Source organism: Euwallacea similis, chromosome 10 (assembly GCF_039881205.1).
Source record: "Euwallacea similis isolate ESF13 chromosome 10, ESF131.1, whole genome shotgun sequence".
NCBI classification, from domain to species: domain Eukaryota; kingdom Metazoa; phylum Arthropoda; class Insecta; order Coleoptera; family Curculionidae; genus Euwallacea; species Euwallacea similis.
Window position 1 is genome coordinate 1,910,404 of NC_089618.1, and position 23,364 is coordinate 1,933,767.

The 23,364-nt window shown below is 37.7% G+C and overlaps 1 protein-coding gene across 2 annotated transcripts in view; it reads right to left on the reverse strand.

Annotated features, from left to right (window-relative positions):
- The window catches only part of LOC136411722 (uncharacterized), a 68,817-nt gene extending 45,886 nt beyond the window's left edge, over window positions 1-22,931 (reverse strand). Inside the window, exons 1-2 of one of the 2 annotated variants that reach the window (XM_066394396.1) lie at window positions 22,553-22,931; window positions 13,017-13,694 (exon numbers count right to left, since the gene is read on the reverse strand). In XM_066394396.1, coding sequence (XP_066250493.1) covers window positions 13,017-13,056 — 40 coding nt within the window. In that variant the 5' untranslated portion in view covers window positions 13,057-13,694; window positions 22,553-22,931. The remainder of the gene's footprint in view (window positions 1-13,016; window positions 13,695-22,552) is intronic. The other variant, XM_066394399.1, reaches the window with a different exon arrangement.
- Window positions 22,932-23,364: the final 433 nt, after the last annotated feature.

Genomic DNA, 23,364 nt, shown 5'->3' on the forward strand with positions numbered 1-23,364 from the left:
TACGCCGTTAATTGGCGCAGACGTTCACGTGGACATAAATATTAATTTGAGTACCATGGCGCTTCGTCACAGGTCGGACTTACTAAAACAATACACCCAAATTCCCTCATAAAAAAATAATTAACAGTCGTTAAAGTCCTCTTTATGATCGATTCTTGGAGCTGTCGGAAATTGGTTTTATGCATAGGTGCTAGATTAGGGAAATGAGGAGGATATGCGTGAATTCATCCTCGATTGTGGGCAAATAAACAGCAAAATCCATATATTAACGAGAGTTTTTTTGTACTCTAAGCTTTAGTGCATCATTCTCCTATTTATTAGACAATTACAAAATATTCTGAGCTTCATTCCAATAAATCTTCATTTAGTTGATTTACTGCGGTCTCGGTGGTACCCATTCGATGAAACTTTCTAGACGTTATGGTGAAGGAATTATTTTCGTTCTTCTGCAGTCATAAACGTTATTCAAGAAATTTCACATTGTTACTATATTTTTAAAATATATTTGATAAAATTTAATGCCATCTAGGATCGTATAATTTAATGGTAAAGCAGTTTCCTTTAATTTGCAACTGTAACACCAAACAATTAAACTTTTCATATGAACGGTAGTGAATCAGGTGAAACTTGGCTTCAATCGCTGCTAGATGGCGCCATACGTACGTGTTGATCTGTGTTGATGTACGAAATAGGAACATTTGCATTACATTTACACTTTAACTGACTAAGTGGTAGCTATAAAAGGAATATTAAGGGGTTTTGGAAAATTTTGTTTCTGGCTTTCTCATAACGTTTTTCACTGGCCGAACTAGGCCGGTGAAATCCGGACGGAAGGCCGGACGATCTTTATAATTTGTTGACTCAAGGTTGATAAAGGTTAATGATACCTTGGCATTGCCCTGGTGTGACCAGTAGAAAACGCTATGAGGTTTAAATATACCGGGTGTTCCTCAAACGTACTCCTCGTTAAACTTTTGCAAGGGAAATTTATTTATTAATGGAAAAATATATTCGCAAAATATCAAATTTGTTTGGGAAAATTTGGGTGGACTAATTTTCATAAACACTCGCTAAAGGCGGGCTCAAACAAATTTCAACGATTTCCTTCGGACATAGTTTTGCAGCTGTTACCGTCTCCGGGGATACTGATCAGTTTCTAATTTTGACTTCATTTAGAAGTACCTAACAAAATCTATATTCAAGTAATCTATCTCACCTTCGCAAATTCATTATCTGGATCTTTAATCTGGGAATTTACTAGTTCAGCTATCAGATGGTGAAATCAAGATCAAAATAAATTGTTTTTCTGCTGGAAAAGCTGAACACCAGTTATTTCCGATTTGTGTTACCGACTAGCGTTACTAGTCTTTCAAATTTAATTCACTAATTATTCCAAGTTAGTTCAGGTAACTAATCTGAATTAGAATACCCTTTAACGGTGAGTACGATGTAGTGAGTAGTGTGGTGCGTAAAAAAACAATGGGAGCATTCAGGTCCTCAAAGCGCCTCGAATCGGCTACCCCACGCTGCATATCCTGAAAAAGTTGAAAGCGTAATATGCTATACGGCCAATTTCGTAACATATCGAAGAGTAAAAAAAAAGAAGCTGTATAATCTGTTTTAAGCTTGTAATTTACTTGGCGTTTCAATGTAAGGTTAAAATTTAGAAAAAAATGGGTCGGAATCGAAAACGGATGTTATTAACTTACGTTTACGTGTAAACAAATTGGCGCAACATAACTAACATAGTGCACTGCGGTATCATTCAAGTAAACATGAGGCACTTCAACAACCACTCAAAGCAGTGCAGATAAGCGGCTACGGAGCGCTTTAAGGGCCTGAATGCGCCCAATGATGTGCTGATACTGGCACCTCCAACACATTGATATTTAATTAATCATTGTATTCTTACATAATCAACTTCATTGTTTAATATTGTAATGTTTTTTTCAAGTTAGAATCAAGTCCTTTGGTGGCGTATAGTGTATTTCCGAATTAGTTAGAAAACTCAATATATATTTTATTCTGATTATTTTTCCAGCTGAAGTTAATTGTTATTAAACTCATAAATTTCTGCTATCTGGCCTTCTAGACAATCTCATCGATATCCACTCAGCCTGTCAACCAAACCAAATAACTACTCTAAATAATGTTGACTAACCTTTCCAGGAAAATATTACATATTTAACCAATCTTCTAGATGAACGTACGTGCAATTAATCTGAACTAACTTCGACTAACTTTGACATGCAATTCGCTAGTTTACTTCAATTTCTTCAAACGAAATTAACCTGAACTAACTTATTCTACTTCCGTATAGACATGTGCAAACGTAACCATAAACCAGTATGGTGCGGCTTTCCCCGGCCTTAAGGTCAAACCGCGCGTACACACATATCGGCTCGTAAATAATCTCCAAAGGATTTAAAAGGACAAAAACACCAACAAACAGTTAAGAATAATCACTTACGACACCACGAAGAATGCGGATACGAGACACACACACATCGGCTCAGTTACCGATGCGTTGGAATGCAACTTACCTGCAACAAAAGAATAAAAAGTCATGTGAAGGGGGCATTACTTAGTTGGATTTTGTAGTAAAATTAATCATGTAGCGAGTTAATATCTCAGAAACTATCATATTACAACAAGCATATTCATGAAGCTTTGTATCGGTCGAGAGGCGTACACACACACACACATACACACACTGACGGATGTAGGGTACCTACCAATTGAGAAAATATCCTAAAAATTTACAGAAATGTAAAAAATTTACGGAAATGCAAGAAAACACATAAACTATGGGAATATGTGAAACATGTCATGGAATGTATGATGATGTTAGCAAATATAAGTAAATGTACAGCGTTATTGATTATTATACCACGGAAATGCGCGTCTTTTTCAGTGGCGTAGGGAGTTTTAATGTGTCATTCCTAGTTTTCAAATTATAACATAAACTTAGTTTTTTTTTTTTTAATGAGAAACCCTATATATCGTTAGATATTTTTAATCATTTCATTCGAAGTTTTCGAAAAAACGAAAACAATTTTTTCCTTCTTTGAATAATGCAAGTGGCACCTCTATTTTCATCAAAACCGCAGTTGCGTGTTTCATTTTTCAGCCATTGACTTTAGAAATACGTTCAGTACGCCCTTGTTTTTAGTGTACTTAAATGCAAAAATTTCATAAGGTTTCATAATATGCCTTAAGAACATCAATCTTGGCGTATCACAGCTTTTTAGGAGTTAGAGTTAGTAATTTTGCAAATCTTGCTCTGCAACGTATTCGGTTTATTGACTAGTTCTTGATTGAAAAAAATTGTTATCTCTACGTCTTAATTTTTATTGCCTCCAAAAACATATGTTTTCAAGTTACTGATAATGCCACCTTACAGTCAGTGACGAACCTCGAGCTAAATGCGCATCTGCTCATAGCAACCGAACTCTCCGTATACTCAACTTCTTAAATTTCTATATGCTACTTTTTCAAGCACTTTACTACGTTCAAACTTTTGAATAACTGTGTGTTTGGTACTTAAATCAATTCACTGAATCGGCCATATCATAATCATAGTCGTGAGGGTTTTCTTTAGAAACATTCTTGTTCCCCGCACAGTTCGTCTAAGAGAAAAGAGTACTTGAAGTCATATTCAATCGTTTTACCATTGTAGTACCAAGTGCATCATCAGTAAATCCTCTGAAAGCGGTTTCGCTTCCTCTTGGGCGTACGTACGGTGTACGACCGATGGCAGTTGAAGGCGTTCGACCCTAAACGAAGGTGAACGACCTAGAGGCAGGTCCATATCGAAAGTAAAGGCCTTTTCTTGTGCGTGTGACCTTCAGATGGTACGCGCCAAGGTACCATCATCCTCCGCGGCTTCTTCACGTCACGCGATAAATTCTAATGGCGACAGCACCCCTACATACAGATTTCACCCCCAGAAGCTCGTAAGTCTGCCTGCGGGAAATCCGGTGACGTAACAGCTTTCCCCATCGGTTGCCAGGGAAACTGGACGGCCTTACGCACGTAGCAACAGTGCGTGAAACGAACGAAACTCCTTGGAGGTGGCAAATGTTTCACTTTCTGGACGCATTTTTGTAGAGCAATGGAAGGTGAACGCACCCATCGTACTGCTAATTCAAATTGCCCATTGTTACTGCATGATGGGCCATCGAATATTCATCAGACAGTACCGAAATCACACCTGCAGGTGTCGCAGATTCGTGTCAAGAATGTACTGCTTTAATTTTTTTCTAGCAGGAAGGCATGTGCGTGTACCCGCCACCAGGGTCACATACACGTAAATCAAACGCTATTCCCTCTTTATATGGCGTGACAGCCTTTAACTAGTTAGAAATATGTGTCCAATATTTATTACGTGCATTATATTATACGAGGTAAATCAGAAACTGATGATTTATGCGGCCCGTCCTCGCCGGTAATAACGCAATGGCGTGTCCGACGCCATTTTGCCGCAAATTTGCTCCATATCGCAAAGGGGAAATTGCCATCGTTGCGGAATGTGTCGCGGGATTTTCGAATCAGGAATTTATTAGACAAAGGAAGAGAATGCAGGAATATGCGTACACCAAAATTCACTTAATATTGGAAAATCACACCCTCCTCAAATTAATTATTTAATTTTTCAACCCTTTTGAAGATGCCTTTAACCGATTTAGATATTTAAATCAAATATAAATTGTGATAAATTGATGTTGGCAAATTTTCAGGTAAAAACGGGGTCTACAGAAGCGAATAGGAAGTTAAAATAAGTTTTCAAATCTTTGAAGGTTGCGAAATTTTAAATAAAATAATTAGTTAATTCCTCAACCTTCTTAGAGACACCACTGGATTCGAAATATTTTGGAAAATGTTCAGGTCAAAATCGAGGTCTTGAATGGTGTGTAAAGAGTTAAAAAAGTTGTCAAATATTTGAAAACCACGAAAGTGCATTCAAACTAATTAATTAATTCCTTAGCTTTCTTAGAAATGCCCCTGAATTCAAATTTATTTTGTGGAAAAATTCATTTTTATTTTAAATTTTTGAGGTCAAAATCGATATCTAAAGTGATATAGTGTGTGATACGCTCATATTTTTATCGACTTGCTGACCGTACACCGCTAGGTTACGTGCGATATGAATGTGAAGAGATTCACTATTCTCTCTGAACAACATTAGTGTCTCTTGTGATGAGGACAAAAGAGGGCATTTCCATCTTTAACTTTGACATGTCACGATCCACTGTCGATAATTAATCTTGCCTTTTCTGTCGGCCATGTTTGCTTTCTTTGAGCAGAACTAGTTTCCTTTGCAGTGCCTTTCTGAATGGAAATAATTAGATGTAGTTTTTTGTCGGAACTCTGTACAAATAGGGACGTAAAAGCGTACTTTGGTGCGGCAATAAAACGTCGGCTTTCCTCGAGCAGGGCCCATTAAAGAGAGAATTATCATCCGACACACTTACTTTCCCGAAAACGTAGACCACGCAGCGACTCGACTTCCTTTGTTTCGTACATTTTCCACGGCATTTTCCGACTTATCCCCCTTAACAAGCTCCGGGAACATAAAAGTTTGTCGTCTCTAGGATCGATAAGCGGCGAAGCGATAAAAAATATGAGCCCTAAATGTCAGCAGCTTTGCAAGTTTTCTTTGTTGTCTGGCCGGGGACCTAGACTAGACAAACGACTATGTAAACTCTTTTTATGTGCTTCGCGGCCCTTTGTTGTCGCCTCCAAACCATGGAAAAATTCCGCGAGCCATATGCCGGAAAACCCGGAACTGAAAAGCACTCCTGCGTGTGCAGTATACTCGAGTGAACCCGGAAAAGTGCGTTTGTTCAGCCACACAATGCCGTGACCGTAATCGCTTATTCAAGTTCGCTTATTATTCCATCACATTGCAGGCACCGCTGCATTTTCAGCTTTTAATTGAAATTGATGTGCCCTGTTGCCACTCCATACCCGGTTTACCCATGGGAACTTCCTTGTTTCTTGTGTTACACCAAAGCCTATGTGGCAACCCCGCCACTAAAAGCTCTTTGTTTTAAAGCGGAAAGATCACGCACCGGGAGGAGTGCGAAGGGGAGAGGAGAGTGCGGAACGCAACTCCCCTCTGGGGGCTTTTGTAAACGGGCGCTTTGAATAACTGGGTCAAACGCAAACAAAACCCCATAAAGCATGATTAGGATCGTGGATTTTCTTATTTGAATGCAACGAGGTCGATTACCACCATGAATGCCGAGAGAATCGTGGCGTTGCCAGAGAGGCGCAACCATAAGAGGAAACTCATTGTTGACTAAAAAAAACATCACAATGATTTATTTCCTTAGAGCTCTGACTTATTTGGTATCGTTTTTTGCATCCAAAACGGGAATATACCAAGAGGGAGATGAGAAGGAAGGAGCGGGTTAAAGAGAAGGGGAGGCAGGGATTCCTCTAGTTTGATACTTTCCTGAGTTACTTGACTTGATCTGAAATTTAAATTATCTGAAAAATAAATGCTTCAATCGATTGGAAGTTCCTCTAATAAACTCAGTTGTTAACTTCCCCGAACTTATTGACGGTAGATAGATTAAAACAACATTCTTCTCTTTGATAAAATTTAGATTCACATAAAGCCTTTGGACGACTAGGATCACTATTTAATGTTTTCTCAAAATGTTGCAACCGAAACTGTTATTAAATACGCAACAATATGTGAACCTATGGCTCGAGAACCATCTGTGATTCATTTCTCCTTAAGTAACAATAACTTCTGGAACAAACACGTGCAACAATTTGTCTCCGAGACTTCAAGAAGAATGTATAGACCTCAAACAGGACATCAAAAATAATCACTACCTACTCAACAATACAGCGACTCTCAGTTTTATTAATAACCCCCCAAGCATAATATTTATCTTTCACATAAATGACTCCCGCATTAATGATCGATGGATAACACTGAGCACAAGCAAATTTCGAATGCTGTGCGAATTGATCAGCACTGGTAACAATCTACTTATCAGATTCTTCCTTGTGCTACACCTCCAAAAATGTTTTTCGCCTTTTTCTCATAGCTATTCAAGAACAGAGCTTGTCAGCAACGGTGCATTTCTTCTCGATCTGTTTCCGTCTTTGTTTTAGGACAGCAATTTTCAGAATTATGGCAGTGTTATATAAGGTTTTATAAATTGAGAGAATATTTTAATTACCGATAAACTAAGCTAATTCATTTCATAATTTACGGCGTAAATACGGACTAACAACCATGGATTTCATCCCCTATTATCTAGAGTCCCTATCACATTATTTAAAAATAAATCTTGACGAGAGATCATTAAAGATTACATATGGATGAATGGTGATGGGGGCAATGGATTAATTCATCGATTCAACTCTGCAAAATCTGACATACGACATTTGGAGGTTGTAGTCTTGGAGGCTTGAACTAGAAGAGAACTGTGCAAAGGGGTTATTTTGATAATCAGTCTCATTCCCCTTCTTCTGGAAGCATAACAGTGTTCCTCCCAATAATCACCATGTCTCTAAATAAGTGACTCCCCCGGTAATGATCGATCAACGACACACCCCCTTTATAACCCAAAACCAGCAATTTGCATACGGATCAAAAGGACATCGCTGCAACTCGCAATGTGAGGCCGCCCTCAAGGGTCACGCAAGGGCACGTCTTTAATAACTTATTATTAGCTGCTTATTCGCAGACGCTGATTATGACACTTATGATTTAAGTCCGACCCTGTATGTCGCCTCTCAAAACAAGCGCATCGAAAGGCCAAAGGCCAGAGCCGGCATTTTTGTTGTAAACAAAAGGGTTATAAAGGCACATTTACGTCGGACATAGTGTAGACGACCCCATTTTGTTATGTTGTTGTTGCGGACTTAATTTTCATTGCGATGCACTGCGAGATCGGACAGACGTGGGATGCTGAGCGCTTATCTGCCTAATGGGAAAAATAAACACCGGTCAATTTGCCTAATGAGATAAAGAATATTGAGGCGTTATTACCACTGCACAGACCGTTGCCAGCCCAATTTCTCTCAGACCTGAACGAGGTTCTTCGTCACCAAATAAAGGACGCAAGTCATGCTCCGACTGAGTAATCTTGATCTCATGACTTCTTAAAATTATGTCTGCGAGATGTTATCGGGAAATTACCTATGGTCGTCGCCATCTTGCCGGGAGATGACTGAATCTAATTCCTACGCTTTTAAACCTTCCAACAACGAAACGGTGGGAATTAATTTTCTCTGCTTTTGGCGGTTGTCGTTATCAATTAACTCCCTTTAAATGCTCAGCTTAGCAGAACTATGCGACATTTCTCAACTATTTGATGCAAACTTCGCCTCTTCAAATCAGACACAGACGTCACGCACAATGGCCATCCCATCAGTCTGGGAGGGAGAGTGGTTTGTTTGAACCAGGAGCGAATTCTCGATTCTTTCCGAACGATTTAGTCGACACAAAGAGAGCATTAATCAATACATTTAGCAGCCTCACTTGCTTCCAATTTCTCATCCAGAATGAGTAATTTCAAACAATGCTGACAGTACCACCTCAAAACGCTTTTCCAGTCAAATAGGTTGACTAAAGCAATAATTTTGCGGTTCAGTAGAGTCCACAATTTTGAAGCTATTAAGACGTGTCCTGAATAAAATGTTATCCTCAACAATGCTAAAAAACGTCTGCTGAATACTGCCAAGAGACAGGAATGTATTTATTGCATACAAACTCATGAGGCTCTACATGAAATTACAGTGACTTATCTTGCCCCCGTCGGTGCCACAATTTTCCAAAATTTGCCTCAAAAATTCATATTATTCTTCGTAATGATTCGCAATACTTCTCACACTTCCCTGGTTCTTGCTAAATTACAACGCCAATGGATTTTAATAGAACATATTCAAGAGTGCGTCTGTAAAAGGAATTGTTCAAAATTGGTTCCAAAAAATTCCTCTCTTTTAGTGATTTGCAATACAAATCCCCCTTATCGCATTTCTTTTTGAATGAGTTGGTTCTCCTAAACCCCAACTTTTCTGATGATTCAGAGAGACCTATGGAATGTCACTGGACCTTGCAAAGACGAGAGTGCTGAGAATTTCTGGATGTCTAAGAAGAACTTCTGAAGACTTGAACAATTGAGACAAAGCTGAAGTATCCAATAATCTTCTTTGATCCAAGAGTGCAAATAAGGATATTTTCATGAAGATTCAAGATACAGAGAAACATCCATCTATCTGCATATACATATGCACTTGCCTACGTTTGCATTTAAGGTCATCAAATAAGACATTTTCGGACGCATAAAAAATAACGAGTGAGCCTACGTCTGGTCGTTTGTGCTCTCGTAATGGATGCAGGGAACAGTTTCAGAATTTTTATTATTATTATTATTATTATTATTATTATTATTATTATTATTATTATTATTATTATTATTATTATTAGTTACAGAGTCTAATGACACCGCGTTTATCTTAATCTGGATGCATATCGTGACATTTTTTTATTAACAGCGTTTGCTCGAAAGGAGTGAAACATGAGCATGTGATGAGTGGAACCTTTGAAGAACAGGACCTGAGTCAGACTTGGTGTGCACAACGTATAACTCAACATAATCTTGCATTTAGACATATTCTTCACACTGCATAACTTTTCCAAAAATCAGACATTTTCTCGGATTTTCTGCTGATTCTTCATTTCCGGATATGATTCCTCAGCAACTTTGTTGGACATAAAACTTTAACTTCATATCTTGTATACATTTCATTCTTGCATCGTCAGTATCGTCACAGTTTGTCTTAGAATTTTGACTTAAATGCTCAAAACACATAAGAATTGCTCTAAATTCCCTAAGTTTGGTCCAAATAAATAACACACGCCACCCATAGCTCTGCCAGATCTATTTTCGATAGGCATAAGCTAAATGTTTTCACACTAGCCACAAAGTCTAGCCTCGATATAATCACGTCCTCTATCGGTTTCAGAGTTGCCGATGTTACCATATTTTCCTCAGATCTCACTCCTAATGCTACATCATATCCTTTCAACACTGATGGATCCAACGATTATTGCATTTGTCCGCATTATGTCGCTGTTGCATAAACTGACCACACTTGGCAACCGAACGCTTTCCGATCGTACTCCGTGTTTACCTTTTGGCATCATTACTACATTACTAATAGCGCCGCAAATAGATTTTTAGTAGTCTAAATCCAAACCGTTTGATTTCTAATTATACATGGAATTGTGCGTTATTTAAGAGGAAAGAAGGCGTGCCCCTACTCCTCCCTCTCAAAAAACGACCTTTTGTCATACCCTTAGGTTCAGAATACAGTATCAAAACCGATTCGATGAACGATGGCTTTCAACATTTGTTACACTAAATGTCTCTGAACATGGTGCTATAAATTCAACCACGTATTCTAGGCCCCAAAATATGACAAAAACTTCATATAAAGATATATCGAAAGGCGCTTCGTTTTCAATATAATATACAGGGTATGAAACCTTGGTTTCTGAGGATGATTTTGTTATTGCTATTTTCGAAACGTTTCGAGATAAATTCATGAAAGTTTATATTGTATTAAACTTTTTGTACTCTTTTTAAATCTCTCTAAAGAAATTGTCACATTTTTCCATGGACGGGTAATATAGGGGGATAGTGCTTAAAAAGTATCTAAACTTTTTTGTACTTAAGTACTTAAGTTTATTACGATTTTACAGGAAAAATATTAAATTTTATGATTTTTACATAAAAAAATAGTTTTCTTGTAGAAAGTCGAAATCTCCAACGATTTTCGAGAAAATTGAGATTTAGCAAATCAGTGGATACTATGTTTTATTAAATAAACATGAGATTTACAACCCAGTCGGTTTTGAGACGAAATAAAAAATATTTTTGAACTTTCCGTACATAACAGCATTTATTAATAGAGTCTGATTGTTTTTTGTTGGTACGGAATAGTATTTCATTACAATTATTATTAAAGAAAATAAATAAAAAAGGGTTTTTAATCTGATATTTATTTAATAAAATCCGCCTACTTATTAAATCTCAATTTTTTCAAAAACTGTTGGATATTTCAATTTTCAATAAGAGTACCTTTTTTATGTAAAAATCTTCAAATTTAATATTTTTCCTACAAAATCGTCAACAAAAATGAGTATAAAAAAGAATAGTTACATTTTAAGCAGTAACTCCCTGTATTACCTGCCCCTGAAAAAATGTGTCAATTTCTTTATAAAGATTCAGAAAGAGCACAAAAAATTATGATAAAGTACAAAATTTTATTAATTTACCTTGAAATATTTCGAAAATATTAATAAAAAAAACATACTCTGAAACCGATCTTTTACACCCTGTACGTTGAAAACCAAGTACCTTTCAATGTATGTTTATAGGAAGTTTTCGTCGAATTTTGGAATCTAGAATACGTGGTTGAATTTACGGTACTATGTTCAGAGACGCCTTGTAAAATAGTCCTTAAGGATAGAACATCCTAAATATCCAGCAATATATACAGGGTGTCCCAGATAAGGATGAACAGCATGGGGATCTTGGAAACGGTAATAGATACAAAATGGTTTAAATTGGGAAAAAGTTGGGCAATTTAAAGCAAATTAATAATCTGTTTTTATATCGACGAAATTCCGAATGGTTACGAAGATATCCGGAAAAAAACGAATTTGGCGGTTTTCGTTTTTTGCAAATAACTCTTATACGGTTATAGTTAGAGGAATAAAAGTTTTACATTATTAAAGCACTTTTTTGAGAACTGTTTAGCAGTGTTGCCAGTTTTCTTGTTACATCCTTACTTTCGGAGAAAAATGAGTAAACTTTTGATTTTCATATGGGCGTGATATCAATTATTTATATTTTCAAAATCGTCATAAAATTCCCTTTTCAGCCATGCATTACATTTAATATTTTTCTCAGAAACTCTATGAGTTATAGCCATTAAAGCATTTTTTGATAAGTAGGCCATGATTTTGACTTATAGTAATGGTGCACATTAAATAAATGAATGCTGTGGAAACGTCAACATTATTTAAAAGTATAAATATATTACTGGTATCACCCTAAAATTAAAAAAATAATTGTTTCAAATTATGTATTTAATAACAACAATGCGGCTAAACTTGGATCGAATCAAATGTTGACGTTTCCACAGCATTCATTTATTTAATGTGCACCATTACTATAAGTCAAAATCATGGCCTACTTATCAAAAAATGCTTTAATGGCTATAACTCATAGAGTTTCTGAGAAAAATATTAAATGTAATGCATGGCTGAAAAGGGAATTTTATGACGATTTTGAAAATATAAATAATTGATATCACGCCCATATGAAAATCAAAAGTTTACTCATTTTTCTCCGAAAGTAAGGATGTAACAAGAAAACTGGCAACACTGCTAAACAGTTCTCAAAAAAGTGCTTTAATAATGTAAAACTTTTATTCCTCTAACTATAACCGTATAAGAGTTATTTGCAAAAAACGAAAACCGCCAAATTCGTTTTTTTCCGGATATCTTCGTAACCATTCGGAATTTCGTCGATATAAAAACAGATTATTAATTTGCTTTAAATTGCCTAACTTTTTCCCAATTTAAACCATTTTGTATCTATTACCGTTTCCGAGATCCCCATGCTGTTCATCCTTATCTGGGACACCCTGTATACGGTATCCTGTTTGAAATAAGGGATAATTTTTTATTTTCAATAATCGTGCAATATGCAAAAAATATGCTCTTTTAGACCCTAAATTCTCCAAATTGAAAGAAATCGAAATGCATATGTGTATTGATTCTAGAATGATTCTCAAGAATTGAAGGACCCTGCTTTCTCAAAGTGACAACTTTTTGAGCATTTTGACTTTCAGCGGTGCTTGTTCTCTCCTGAATTCATAGTGATTTTCCACCGTGTCGCCACTAAGTCGATCACACTTAACCATGCGAGGCGTTAAGTCTCATGTTGTTTTCAAGCCTGCGTAAATTTACTTACATGAATCAGTGTCCTGCGCATGCGCCGATGGCATGGACATCAAAGTCTCCCTGCTTCCATCCACTGCGTCCACTTGCAGGGTCACTGTGGGGTCGTCGGCACTATCACTAGAATTACCGGTAAAATTTTGAATCGAATCACTGGTCGAAGTTCGTTCGCCACCTCTGCGAGTGGGGTCGTTGCAGTCCGCGCCGCGTTTCGTCGAACTAGAACTAGGAGGAGGAGGAGGAGGTATTACGCTAGTATCACTTTTCCTTAAAACTAAACTGGAAGAGGTTACGAATTTGGAATTACTGCTGACTGGAGCGCCGCCCGAGCCACTGCCGAGGGCCGTCAGTACCACGACCACGTAGAACAACGTGGGGGCCAGTGGGTACGCCTTGCGGGCTGTGGTCGGTGTCCTGACCAGCAACCCTTCATACAACGGTACCACCTTGGTGTCAGGTTCACTCGTTAGGGCGCCTGCGTGCTCGATGATATGTCTTTGGGGGTGCCTAACTTAATGGAATTGTGGGGGCAGCCTAGGTGGAACACCGGGAGGGCGTCGGCTTCCAAGTGGATGCGAAGTCTCTTGGAAAAACACCGGGCGGGAGAGCGGAGCTGCATCTTGGCAGACGCGATCGTATCATGTCGATTTTTGATTAGGGGGGCGGGCAGGCGGTTGTTTCTTTACAGTACCTGAAACGGAAGAAGCGCTAAGAAAAGCCTTCTAACATGATTAATTAAATATTTCGAGTTGTCTGAACTAAAACCATTAACTTAAATGCAAAAAATTCAATTTGATTTCTGAGTGTCGGCAATGAAGCTTCGCTTAAATAATTATATGAGTATATTGCCCCTTTATTATTATGTCAGCGATCAAGACACTTTGTTGAAAAGTTGTGCTTTAGCTATAGGGCTATACCCTCCGGATATTTCAGGGGCGCGCATTGGGTGTCATAGGAGTTGTAATATTTTTAGTATTTCAATGTCAGCAACAAGGTTTTGCTAAAAAAATCTATTCATATCTTGAGGCCAGTGCCCCTTTATTATCATGCCAGCAATCAACGCATTATTTTTCAAGGTTGTGCTTTCGGGTTAGGTCTATAGCCTCTTGATATTTCTCTGACGTGTATTGCTCGTCTTAGGAGTTACAATTTTATTAGTATTTGAATGACAGTAATGAGTTTCCGCGTAAAAAATGTATTCAAGCGTTGAGGTCATTGTTCCTTTATTATTACGCCAGCAATCAATTCACTATTTGCAAGATTGTACTTTACGGATAGGGCTATAGCGTCAGAGAAAAGCAGTGGAGTGCAGTGCCCTCAATCAGGGATACATTTTTTTAACCTTTGACTGTGCAAAACGTGCCTTGGCTTACGAGATCGTTCTCGATCTTCATGGGGTAGCGCCTGGTTATTTTACCAGTAATCGACGGACTAATTTCCAAAATCGTACTGGAAGATTGAAGTTATAGTCTGAGAAAAATCCAGCGACGTACTGCGCCTCCAGTTGGTGATACACATTTTACGTGCTTTTACGCAAAGTTCAGGGGCCAGTGCTGCTTTATAATATCAGCAACCGAGGCTCTAATCTTCAGGGATATACTTACGTCCTCACTGTATAAACAGAACGTAAACACAGTCCCCTTTATACAAATTGTAACTAAAACTGAAGTGCCGCTTTTGCCTTTTTTTGCCGCGCACTATATTTTCCAGCACGCGTCCGTTTATATCGAGACCATTAGTCCAGGTGCCTTTTCCTGGGAGGAATTCCTGGATGGCTTTGAAGGGAATCAGCTATGGCATCTTTTTAATACGAGGTGCTAATGAGAATGCGCTTTTATCGCCTAATCTGCGTTAGTTTAGCCATGGCTTAAACAACGAAACACTTCTAGCAACTTGCGCGAGATGAAACGGCAACAGACTAAACAATCGCTATTTACCTCCTGCAGTTCATTAAGAGTCTGTTTGTTTTATTTCCGAATTCCTGAGCGGAAAACGAAAATATATTTATGACAGCTACGCGAGACAATGTAATTGTTGCTGTAATCTTCAACTCCTGAAGAATCTTGGAGGACAGCATCATACGCGATCCTAGTGAATATAGGAAAAAAATGCCCAAGGGAGGTATCAAATGATACTGGGTCTCCGAAGAGGCACCTAGTTAGATTAGAAAACTTTGGGATGTAAACACAGTCATTTTTGCGATGCATGTTTTAACAATATTGCCACAAAAGTAAAAAGAAATTCTGGTGAACATTCAGGTGTAAGAGATGTACGAGCAATTCCAGTTTTAATAAGAATCTCTGAAACAAAGCCCGCTTTACTAAGTGTAAACAATTGGGAAGTAAACAAAGCCGTTTTGACTTTATATTTATAGGCACACTTATCGAATAGATCCATCTCAATCTGCTGAATTCAACTGATTTGAGACTGAAGGGAGAATTGTTTTTGTTGCCTTTATCTCGCTTTCGTTCCTATATGGAAGGCATTTCTCTTAAAACGCCAAATACACTCCAATAATCTCTCTGAAAACGAAAGAGCGTGTTTTGCACACCACTGACTCTTTCTGATAAGTAACTTGACTTTTTGGTCTTTACGAACAACTGCGAAATTTTTTCTTTAAATAGAAATGATATGTGGGGTCATTCTACATAATCCCAGTGGCGTTACAAGCGTGGTTTGTTAGTCAGAAATTGATTGAAATCGTGAGGTAGATTTGATACTCTGCTGGGCACATTTTTTTGATGAGAAAAATCCTGTAAAACTTCAGTAAGATCACAAGCGTTTTTCGTTTCCAAAAAAAATTAAATTCATCCTTGTTTCATTTAAAAAAAAGGAAAATATTTAGATTTTTTAATTTTAATACAGGTCCGGTACACCCTTGACTTCCTCTCTTTACAGCGATTTTTTTTTGTTCTTCGATAATGAGAAGTCTTTCAGCCATGCGGTGCCACAAACGTATTTTGTTCTGTTCAGTAAATTTGCAGATCATCCTCAACAGTTTTCACTAAAGCTTTTCAGTATATTCGTAACTGCAGTTTGCATGTTGCTTCAGACAGATTGCACTATAATTTCCCTCAGAGTTTGAGCATGCATTGAAGAGATAAATGAAACAACTTTCACGGGAATTTCTCAACAAGTATGACATTCAGTTGGCACATTTTTAAACAGTTTGCCTTGTTCTTTCCGAGGCATCTGAACACTCAGTTTCCACATAGTTTCAGAAAGTCTTCGCTTTGATTGTCTTGGACACTTGATCAAGCAGTTTGCATACCGCTTGGAATAATTGTTATTTTATAAATTTGAACACGCAATTTCAACTTGCATGAGGCAGTATACACAACGATTTTTCTATGCGTTTGCACATCACTTTGATGAGTTTGCACTAAAAATTTTCAGAACGTTCGTAATTGCAATTTGCCTGACAGCTTCAGCATACACTTTAAAAACAAAATGAGACACTGAGTGGGTTTTAGTGGGTTTTGACTATGCAGTTGGCATCCTCTACAACAGTTTGCACTTTTCTTTTTAGATCTTTTAACATATAGTTTGCATACATTTTGGTACAGTCTTTACTTTGATTTAAGAAGTTTGCATAGTGAGTTTCAGTGTGTTTGAACGTGCAGTTTGCATTATAGCTTTTCAAGATACTTGGACTTGCAGTAATCTTGCTAATTAAAAAAAAAAACTAGTTTTATCTTGAACTTGACAACAGATTTTGAGAGCTAAATATGACAGTTTAAACAGTGATTTTCGAAGAGTTCGAACCTTACAGTTGGCACAATTTTACCCAGTTTTCATTGTTTTAAATATTTGAACTTTCCCTTCGATTTTCGTAGGTATTTGATCAAGCAGTTTGTGTACTGCTCGGAACAACTTGTGTCATTATTGTTTGGTAAGTTTGAACACGCAATTTAAACTTACTAGAAGCAGTTTACATATTTCTTTGCGCGTGTACATCATTTTGAGCAGTTTACAATGGAGGCTACTAAGACGTTCCTACTTGCAGTTCGCTCGATACTTGAGCTGATACATTTTAAGAACTAAAGAAATGAGACAGTTTGACCTTTTTTAGACGTTTGAACATGCAGTTTGTTTACAGTGGGTTTGCGGTTTAAATAAATGTAAACAATGTTGCGCGATATAAACAATCGTAAACATAACCTTTTTAGATAACACATGTGAACAAGTTTCGGTGGGATTCAAATGTTATGGAAAGTGGGCATTTAAACCCGCACCGACTTTGAAGCAATATGTAAACAAAACTAGGATAGATTGTTGTCTTCCTGCTCAAGACCTCGGAGAAGCAGCCAAATACCAATTACCGGTCGACAGTCGTCGCCTTTCGGAGGAGCAGAAGAGTTATGAGCGCAAAGGATACAAACAACAACTGGTAGTCGGCATCTTGATTTTGTATAAATACCTTCGGGCTTTCGGTCATTCTAAAATAGGGCTGTTTGGCTGGTTGCCAACCATCTGCGTGCTGTCGTTGTCAATCAGGACGCCATCTGAAGCGAAAATGTTGCGCAGATTGTACTTTGCAGAATCCGCCAAAAAGTGGTTGATTTTGGGGATTTTGAAGTAAACCACAGTTTTATGAAAAAATATATTTTTTTGTGGGATTTTTTTCCCTTGCGGTCTAGGTCAAAGTCTGGACGTGGCCCGATCTGACAACACCGCTCCGGCGACCGTCTAACGATATTTTTAACTCGTAAGCTATTTACCAGTATGTTGCCAAAAAACCGAACTATGGCAAGTAGACGGGGACGTATTACTACATGCGCAAAAATCGGCGTGTGTGCACGAGTGTGTCCGTCTCTGCCGTACGTCGGATTAATTTAATTGATTATGTGGTTTCGGACAGCTAATTTGAATATTTGGCGCCTCTGCACCGGCCCCGATCAGGGGCGTCCGCCGGAGCGGAAGAATTTGAAACGTTTCTCGCACTGACAGGAGATGGATTATGCGGACGCTCATATTGACCGCTAATTTGTTTTTGCGCGAATTCTTTGCAAATTAATTTCAAGGCGAGACTTTTTTTAATTATCCCAGTTCATAATCCCCACAAATATAACCAATACTAGGTTATTTTTATCTTCCATGTTTAGATACGACATTCCGACAGCCTTGACACCGTACCATTCATGCCGTTCACTCGTTTGCAATAACGAGACAACAAAAACAACTTTTTACGTAGATTTATTGCTATATGTAATTGTTAGAGCTTGCTCGACTATAAATTATATATGTAGCACTCGATCGAGGCAAGGCGCTTCGGATCTGGCTCGCGCGGAGGACAAACAGAGGCCGACCATTCAAAAAAAACTCCACGAATATCAATTACGAAATGGAAAAAAAAATTTTAATGCGGTTTTCGATACCATCTAGATATCGCTAACCGGAAAATTTTCAAGAAAAAAATTACACTTCTTAATTTAAAAAATATACGCATCTATATGTATTAGGTGTTCCATAATCCCAGAAGAGTGAAGTCTGATTCCCGCCAACTTTTTAATCGTAAGTACACAGAGGGTTTCCAAATTCACCTGTCTTCATCATTCAACTTTCACTGAATGACTCCTGTCAGGTCCCATTATTTTGTTTTAATGTTAAACCACTTTCAACGGCAAGAAGTACTCATATGTGCTATCTGAAGATCAGATAAGACCCAACGTCCTGCGGAGATTTATAAACGAAAGAAGTGGCGGTGCGTGACCGTCATCACCTGCGAATTATCATGGTCTCTGATTGGACCTGCGTTGATGGTAATGAAAGATGCGAAATGAGGTTCGAGGGGTGGATTCTCTAATATAAGTAATAAGATGTTTGTCCGAAGTCAAAGTAAGCTGCAAGAATAATACATTGTTTTGATGTTATTTTCAAAGGGGAGATTCTACTCTTACGCTCCCAGTGCTAATTCATCCAGGTCAATTATTTATATATGAATTAGCAGTTATTAATGATTGGCGACGTCGAATCAGGGGATAATTCTCTGTTAAAGGATTTAATACCTGAAAAAATTATGGACTTTTCACCATGGTGATCAGGTCCAAATTTTTGTGCGAAAATGAAAATTCCTGACCTAAGCCTGACGACGTATGTAGATTTCTAACTTTAGCTCCAGAAGAACGAAGATGTTGTTCAACTGTTCTTGAATTAAAGAGCGCATTGTATTCTTTGGATAAAGTAGCGCAACGGGAGGCTTTTGGATAAGAATTTATACGTATTCAGAAAAAAAATCTAATTAAAATGATTAAATGCATTTTTTTTAAATAATGGAATTCTCATGTTGTGGGAAAAAATTCATTTTACCAACCATCCTTATGATAAAGAACATCCTTTCTTCTGCCGTTTCTTTCCTTCAATTAATCTCACCATATTTTCCAAAATTTGGGGGTATTTCGGAAGCGAGAGTCCGGTCAAACTTAACTAAGTCTAGTTTTCAGCAATAATATCTTTGAAGGTCTCTATAATATACTTAATATACTTATCCGCAGTCGATTGGTGCCTCTATCATCAAACCTATTAGATGATAAGTGTTTAACGCCATCACATTCTCTCATTACGAAATAACTACCAACTTTACCTGATCTAATATTTTTTAATTATGATGTTTCGCTTATTGAGACATCAAAACATACAGTTGCTATTTCACCAGATCTGGAGACGATATCTATCCGTTATACCATTTAGGGAACTCTTTTCAATGAAGTGTGTTATCATGTACATTACACTTTAATTGCTTTGTGTTTTCCAAAAATTGAGCGTCTACTAAACATATTTTAAAAATAATTGTCTACCCTGTAATTTCCCGGGCGTGAATCCAATCGCCCATGGGGCATCAAAACGAAACAAGGAAGAACCACAAGCGGCGGTTCAAAGTCCGCTTCCCGAACGCCAAAGGTGAACATCTTAAAATTGCAGATGAAACAGTTCAACCTTGGAGAGTGAATCTGTTATGGGAAACCGGAATTTTTAGATTAAAGGTAATGGTGCCTTAATGGTACAGCGACGAACCCGAGATGTAATGTGTGGTTACGGGAAAATTTGGTTAGGTAACAGTGGGTCCTCCCGAGAGCCTTGAAGACAGCTCTCTCGGAACCCGTTTCAGCGGTAACCTCCAGATTGCCGTTGACCCAGAGCGCATTCCATTTAAATTAGTAAAAAAGCGCCGAAATTTAAAAACAATAGCCGAGATACGTTTCCGGGGTCAAGGAGGACGGTTTAAGGACCTCGGCCAATGCCTGCCTACTCAGCTGTTGTTTTTTCGCACGAAGAATTTCAAGGAGAACGTCCAATACAACGATTATGTAAACTCGCATATCGGGGCTTATACGAACCACGTAGGTATAGGAAGGAAGAGGCTAGAACGGTCTTTGGAAAACGAGACTAAATTTGAGGAACCGGGAAAACTGTTTAGGCACTAAATTTCCTGCTTTCAGCAAAATCACACTATAGAATGAGGTGGTTCTTAAATGCCTTTAATGCATTCAATATTTTTTGAATATTGAATAATTAATATATATAATGTGTGTATTTCATATAAAATGAAATAATTTTTGAAATAGTTGGGAATTACACCCTGTACAATATCATGATCATCCCTTCCGTTTTTTAGTTTCAAGGAATTTTCCTGAATGATAATTTGTGGCTTTATTTCACCAATATATTCGTAGGTATCCACATACGTGCATACCTTTTATTGGGTTCTATTTAGAAAAATTTAAATATCAAGATATAATTTGGGAAAAAAATTGGGCCTTAATTGAATTCCAGCGACAACAGTACAGTTTTTAGCCGCATGCAAAAATTAAATTGTTTACTTTCCATATTAACAAAAATATTTAAATTATTTATTAGAATTTATATTAGAATAAAAAAAGCTTGGCGAATGACACTGCAATGAAAAATTCAAGAATTAAAAACGATCTTCAGAATATTTTTAGTCCCAATAAATTTCCAGTGGCAGCGTAATTTTTTTTAACGCGGATATCCGTTAAATTTTGAATTTGTAATAATAAAATGTTCAATATGCCACAATTTAAACTATCTCCGATAATTTTTAACAATTTTCAAAATATTTAATGATCCCTTTTATTTCAATACTTTTTCCTTGTCGTGAGGCATTCTTCGCAATACATTCAATAACTCGAGATATGTAGTTTAATGAATAACTGCAGTAAAAAGGAGGGAACATTAGCAAATGCTTTAAAACAATGGGAAAATTCTAGGAAAATGCCAAGAAATGTATGCAAATGTGGAAATTCAAAAAGTGTGCGAAATGTAGAAAAAATGTCATAAATTGTACGAAAATCCAGACAAAAAGTGCGAGAATTTATATGAAGCTAAGGTTAAAGGAATCCTCAGAGAACGTTAGGAAACCTGAAATGCTCTCAGAGGAAGTGAAACGAGAGGACAATCCCTAAGGAATTTTCAAATAATTCGATATCAGGTACCTAAATTCTATTATAACCTAAAGAAATAAAGTTGGAAAGATCCTAATAGAATTTAATGAAACTCAATCTTCTGTTTAAAATGGAAATTTTAAAAAAATTCAAGGAAACTGCAAGAAATCTCATGGTGAATTCTGATTTTCAGAAAATATTTATGGAAAATGATAATTGGCTTGAATTTATCTTTAAAGGGGAAAAGTAATGTCCAAGTACATTCTGGTACGTTCTGCTAAAAAGGTCAGCTCCATTCTGAAAATTGAGAAATATTATAATATATTCTGCAGAAATGAAGCTCAATGGATCCTCAACAACCATGAATTTTTCTTTAAGGAGGACAAAGTTCAAAACCCCAAAATGGAAAAAACGTATCAAAAATGAAAAAGATGTGAATTATTGAGGAATATTTTGCAAAACTGAAATGTGGTCTACAAAATTTGAGACAGCAGTTTAATCCTCTTTTATACAGGATGATAACGAATTATAGCGACAAAAGTATGTAATATGAGTATATGTAGAGAGGCATCTTCACAGTCACATGAGAAAAGGTCCTTACACCTATGTGACCTCAAAAACTGACGTTTAAATAAATTTTTTTCTCACGTCACTATGAGATGCCTTATCTTTTTGTCAGTTGAATTATAAGCCGTCCTGTAGATTTGTATGTTGCCGGGAGTAAATTCATTGATTAGAAATGGTGTTCTTGAGACTAAGAGTATTTTTGGAATTCAACTGTTGGGTAAAGGTGCTGAATTTTCAATTTTCAGATTAGGTAATCTTTAGTAATGATAAGTAATGGTTCCTTTGTGTTAAAAACTGCGTATATCTATAGGTACCTGGTGAATGCACAGAAACTCTTGTGCTAATTTCTACCAAAAATATTCCGCAAATATATTGGGACGTGTCAAAAATAACCGCGCGCCAAAGCTCGACAATATCATCATCGTCATCATGTCGCGACGACATGTCGATAAACGCAGGGTTATGCTAGTCATCAGAAAGGGCCGAATTCATGAACCTTCCTTTCAATAATAATTGCATTCTAGTTCATGTGCCTGGAGGCAGCGGAGGAATGACAGTAAACAAAGACAAAGCTACGTACATTATCTCTTATCTGTCTGTCTGGCTGATTGTGAGTTCTTTCGCTCTATCTCACTGATAAGTCACCATCAGCATCATCAACACATCAACAATAAAAATCATAATAAAACAACGAGGTTCGAAAAAGAGCGCGTAGCTGAGTAGTCCCCGCCGCCGCACTGGCCAGCTCTTTCAAAATTGTCCATATCCCGATGCGTTTGCCGATCAATGCGCTTCAGATCCGGCCGTCTGGATGGCCATTTCACTCAAGGGCCGTTTGGATTTTGGTCTGCTTTCGTCCGCCCGTCATAGTACGGATGGCTGATTGGTGCCGGTTGAGTTTTGACGCGGTTCCGTGCCGATCTGATGGCCGCCACGAACTAGTCGGCGGCTTCGTTTGCTGGCCGGGACCGCGGGACGCAAATCCCGCATCGGGGGTCGTCGGCGTGGACCAGACGGAACGCCGAACGTCACTCGGGCCGTCTCGGCGCGGACGTCGCACTGGAAAGGGACGTCCCGGGTTGCCACTTCGGGATCTCCTCTCCCGGAATCCCGTCTTTCCGGACGCGCTCCTACGACGTCTCTGCTGCCTACATTGAATTGTGTGCAAATTTTTACCCTCGGGGGAATTCCAATTCGATTCGCCGAAGTACCAAAATCTTTTAAGAATATTTTTCTACTACTGCGTTAAAAATAAACAAAATCGCATTGAAAACAATAATAATCCGAAAACAATCGCTTCATGCGGACTTTGTAATAATTACCCTGTGATCCTTCAAGACTTGTTTACTTTCCTCAATATTCTCGGGTAGTATTGTTAACTTATAGTTATCA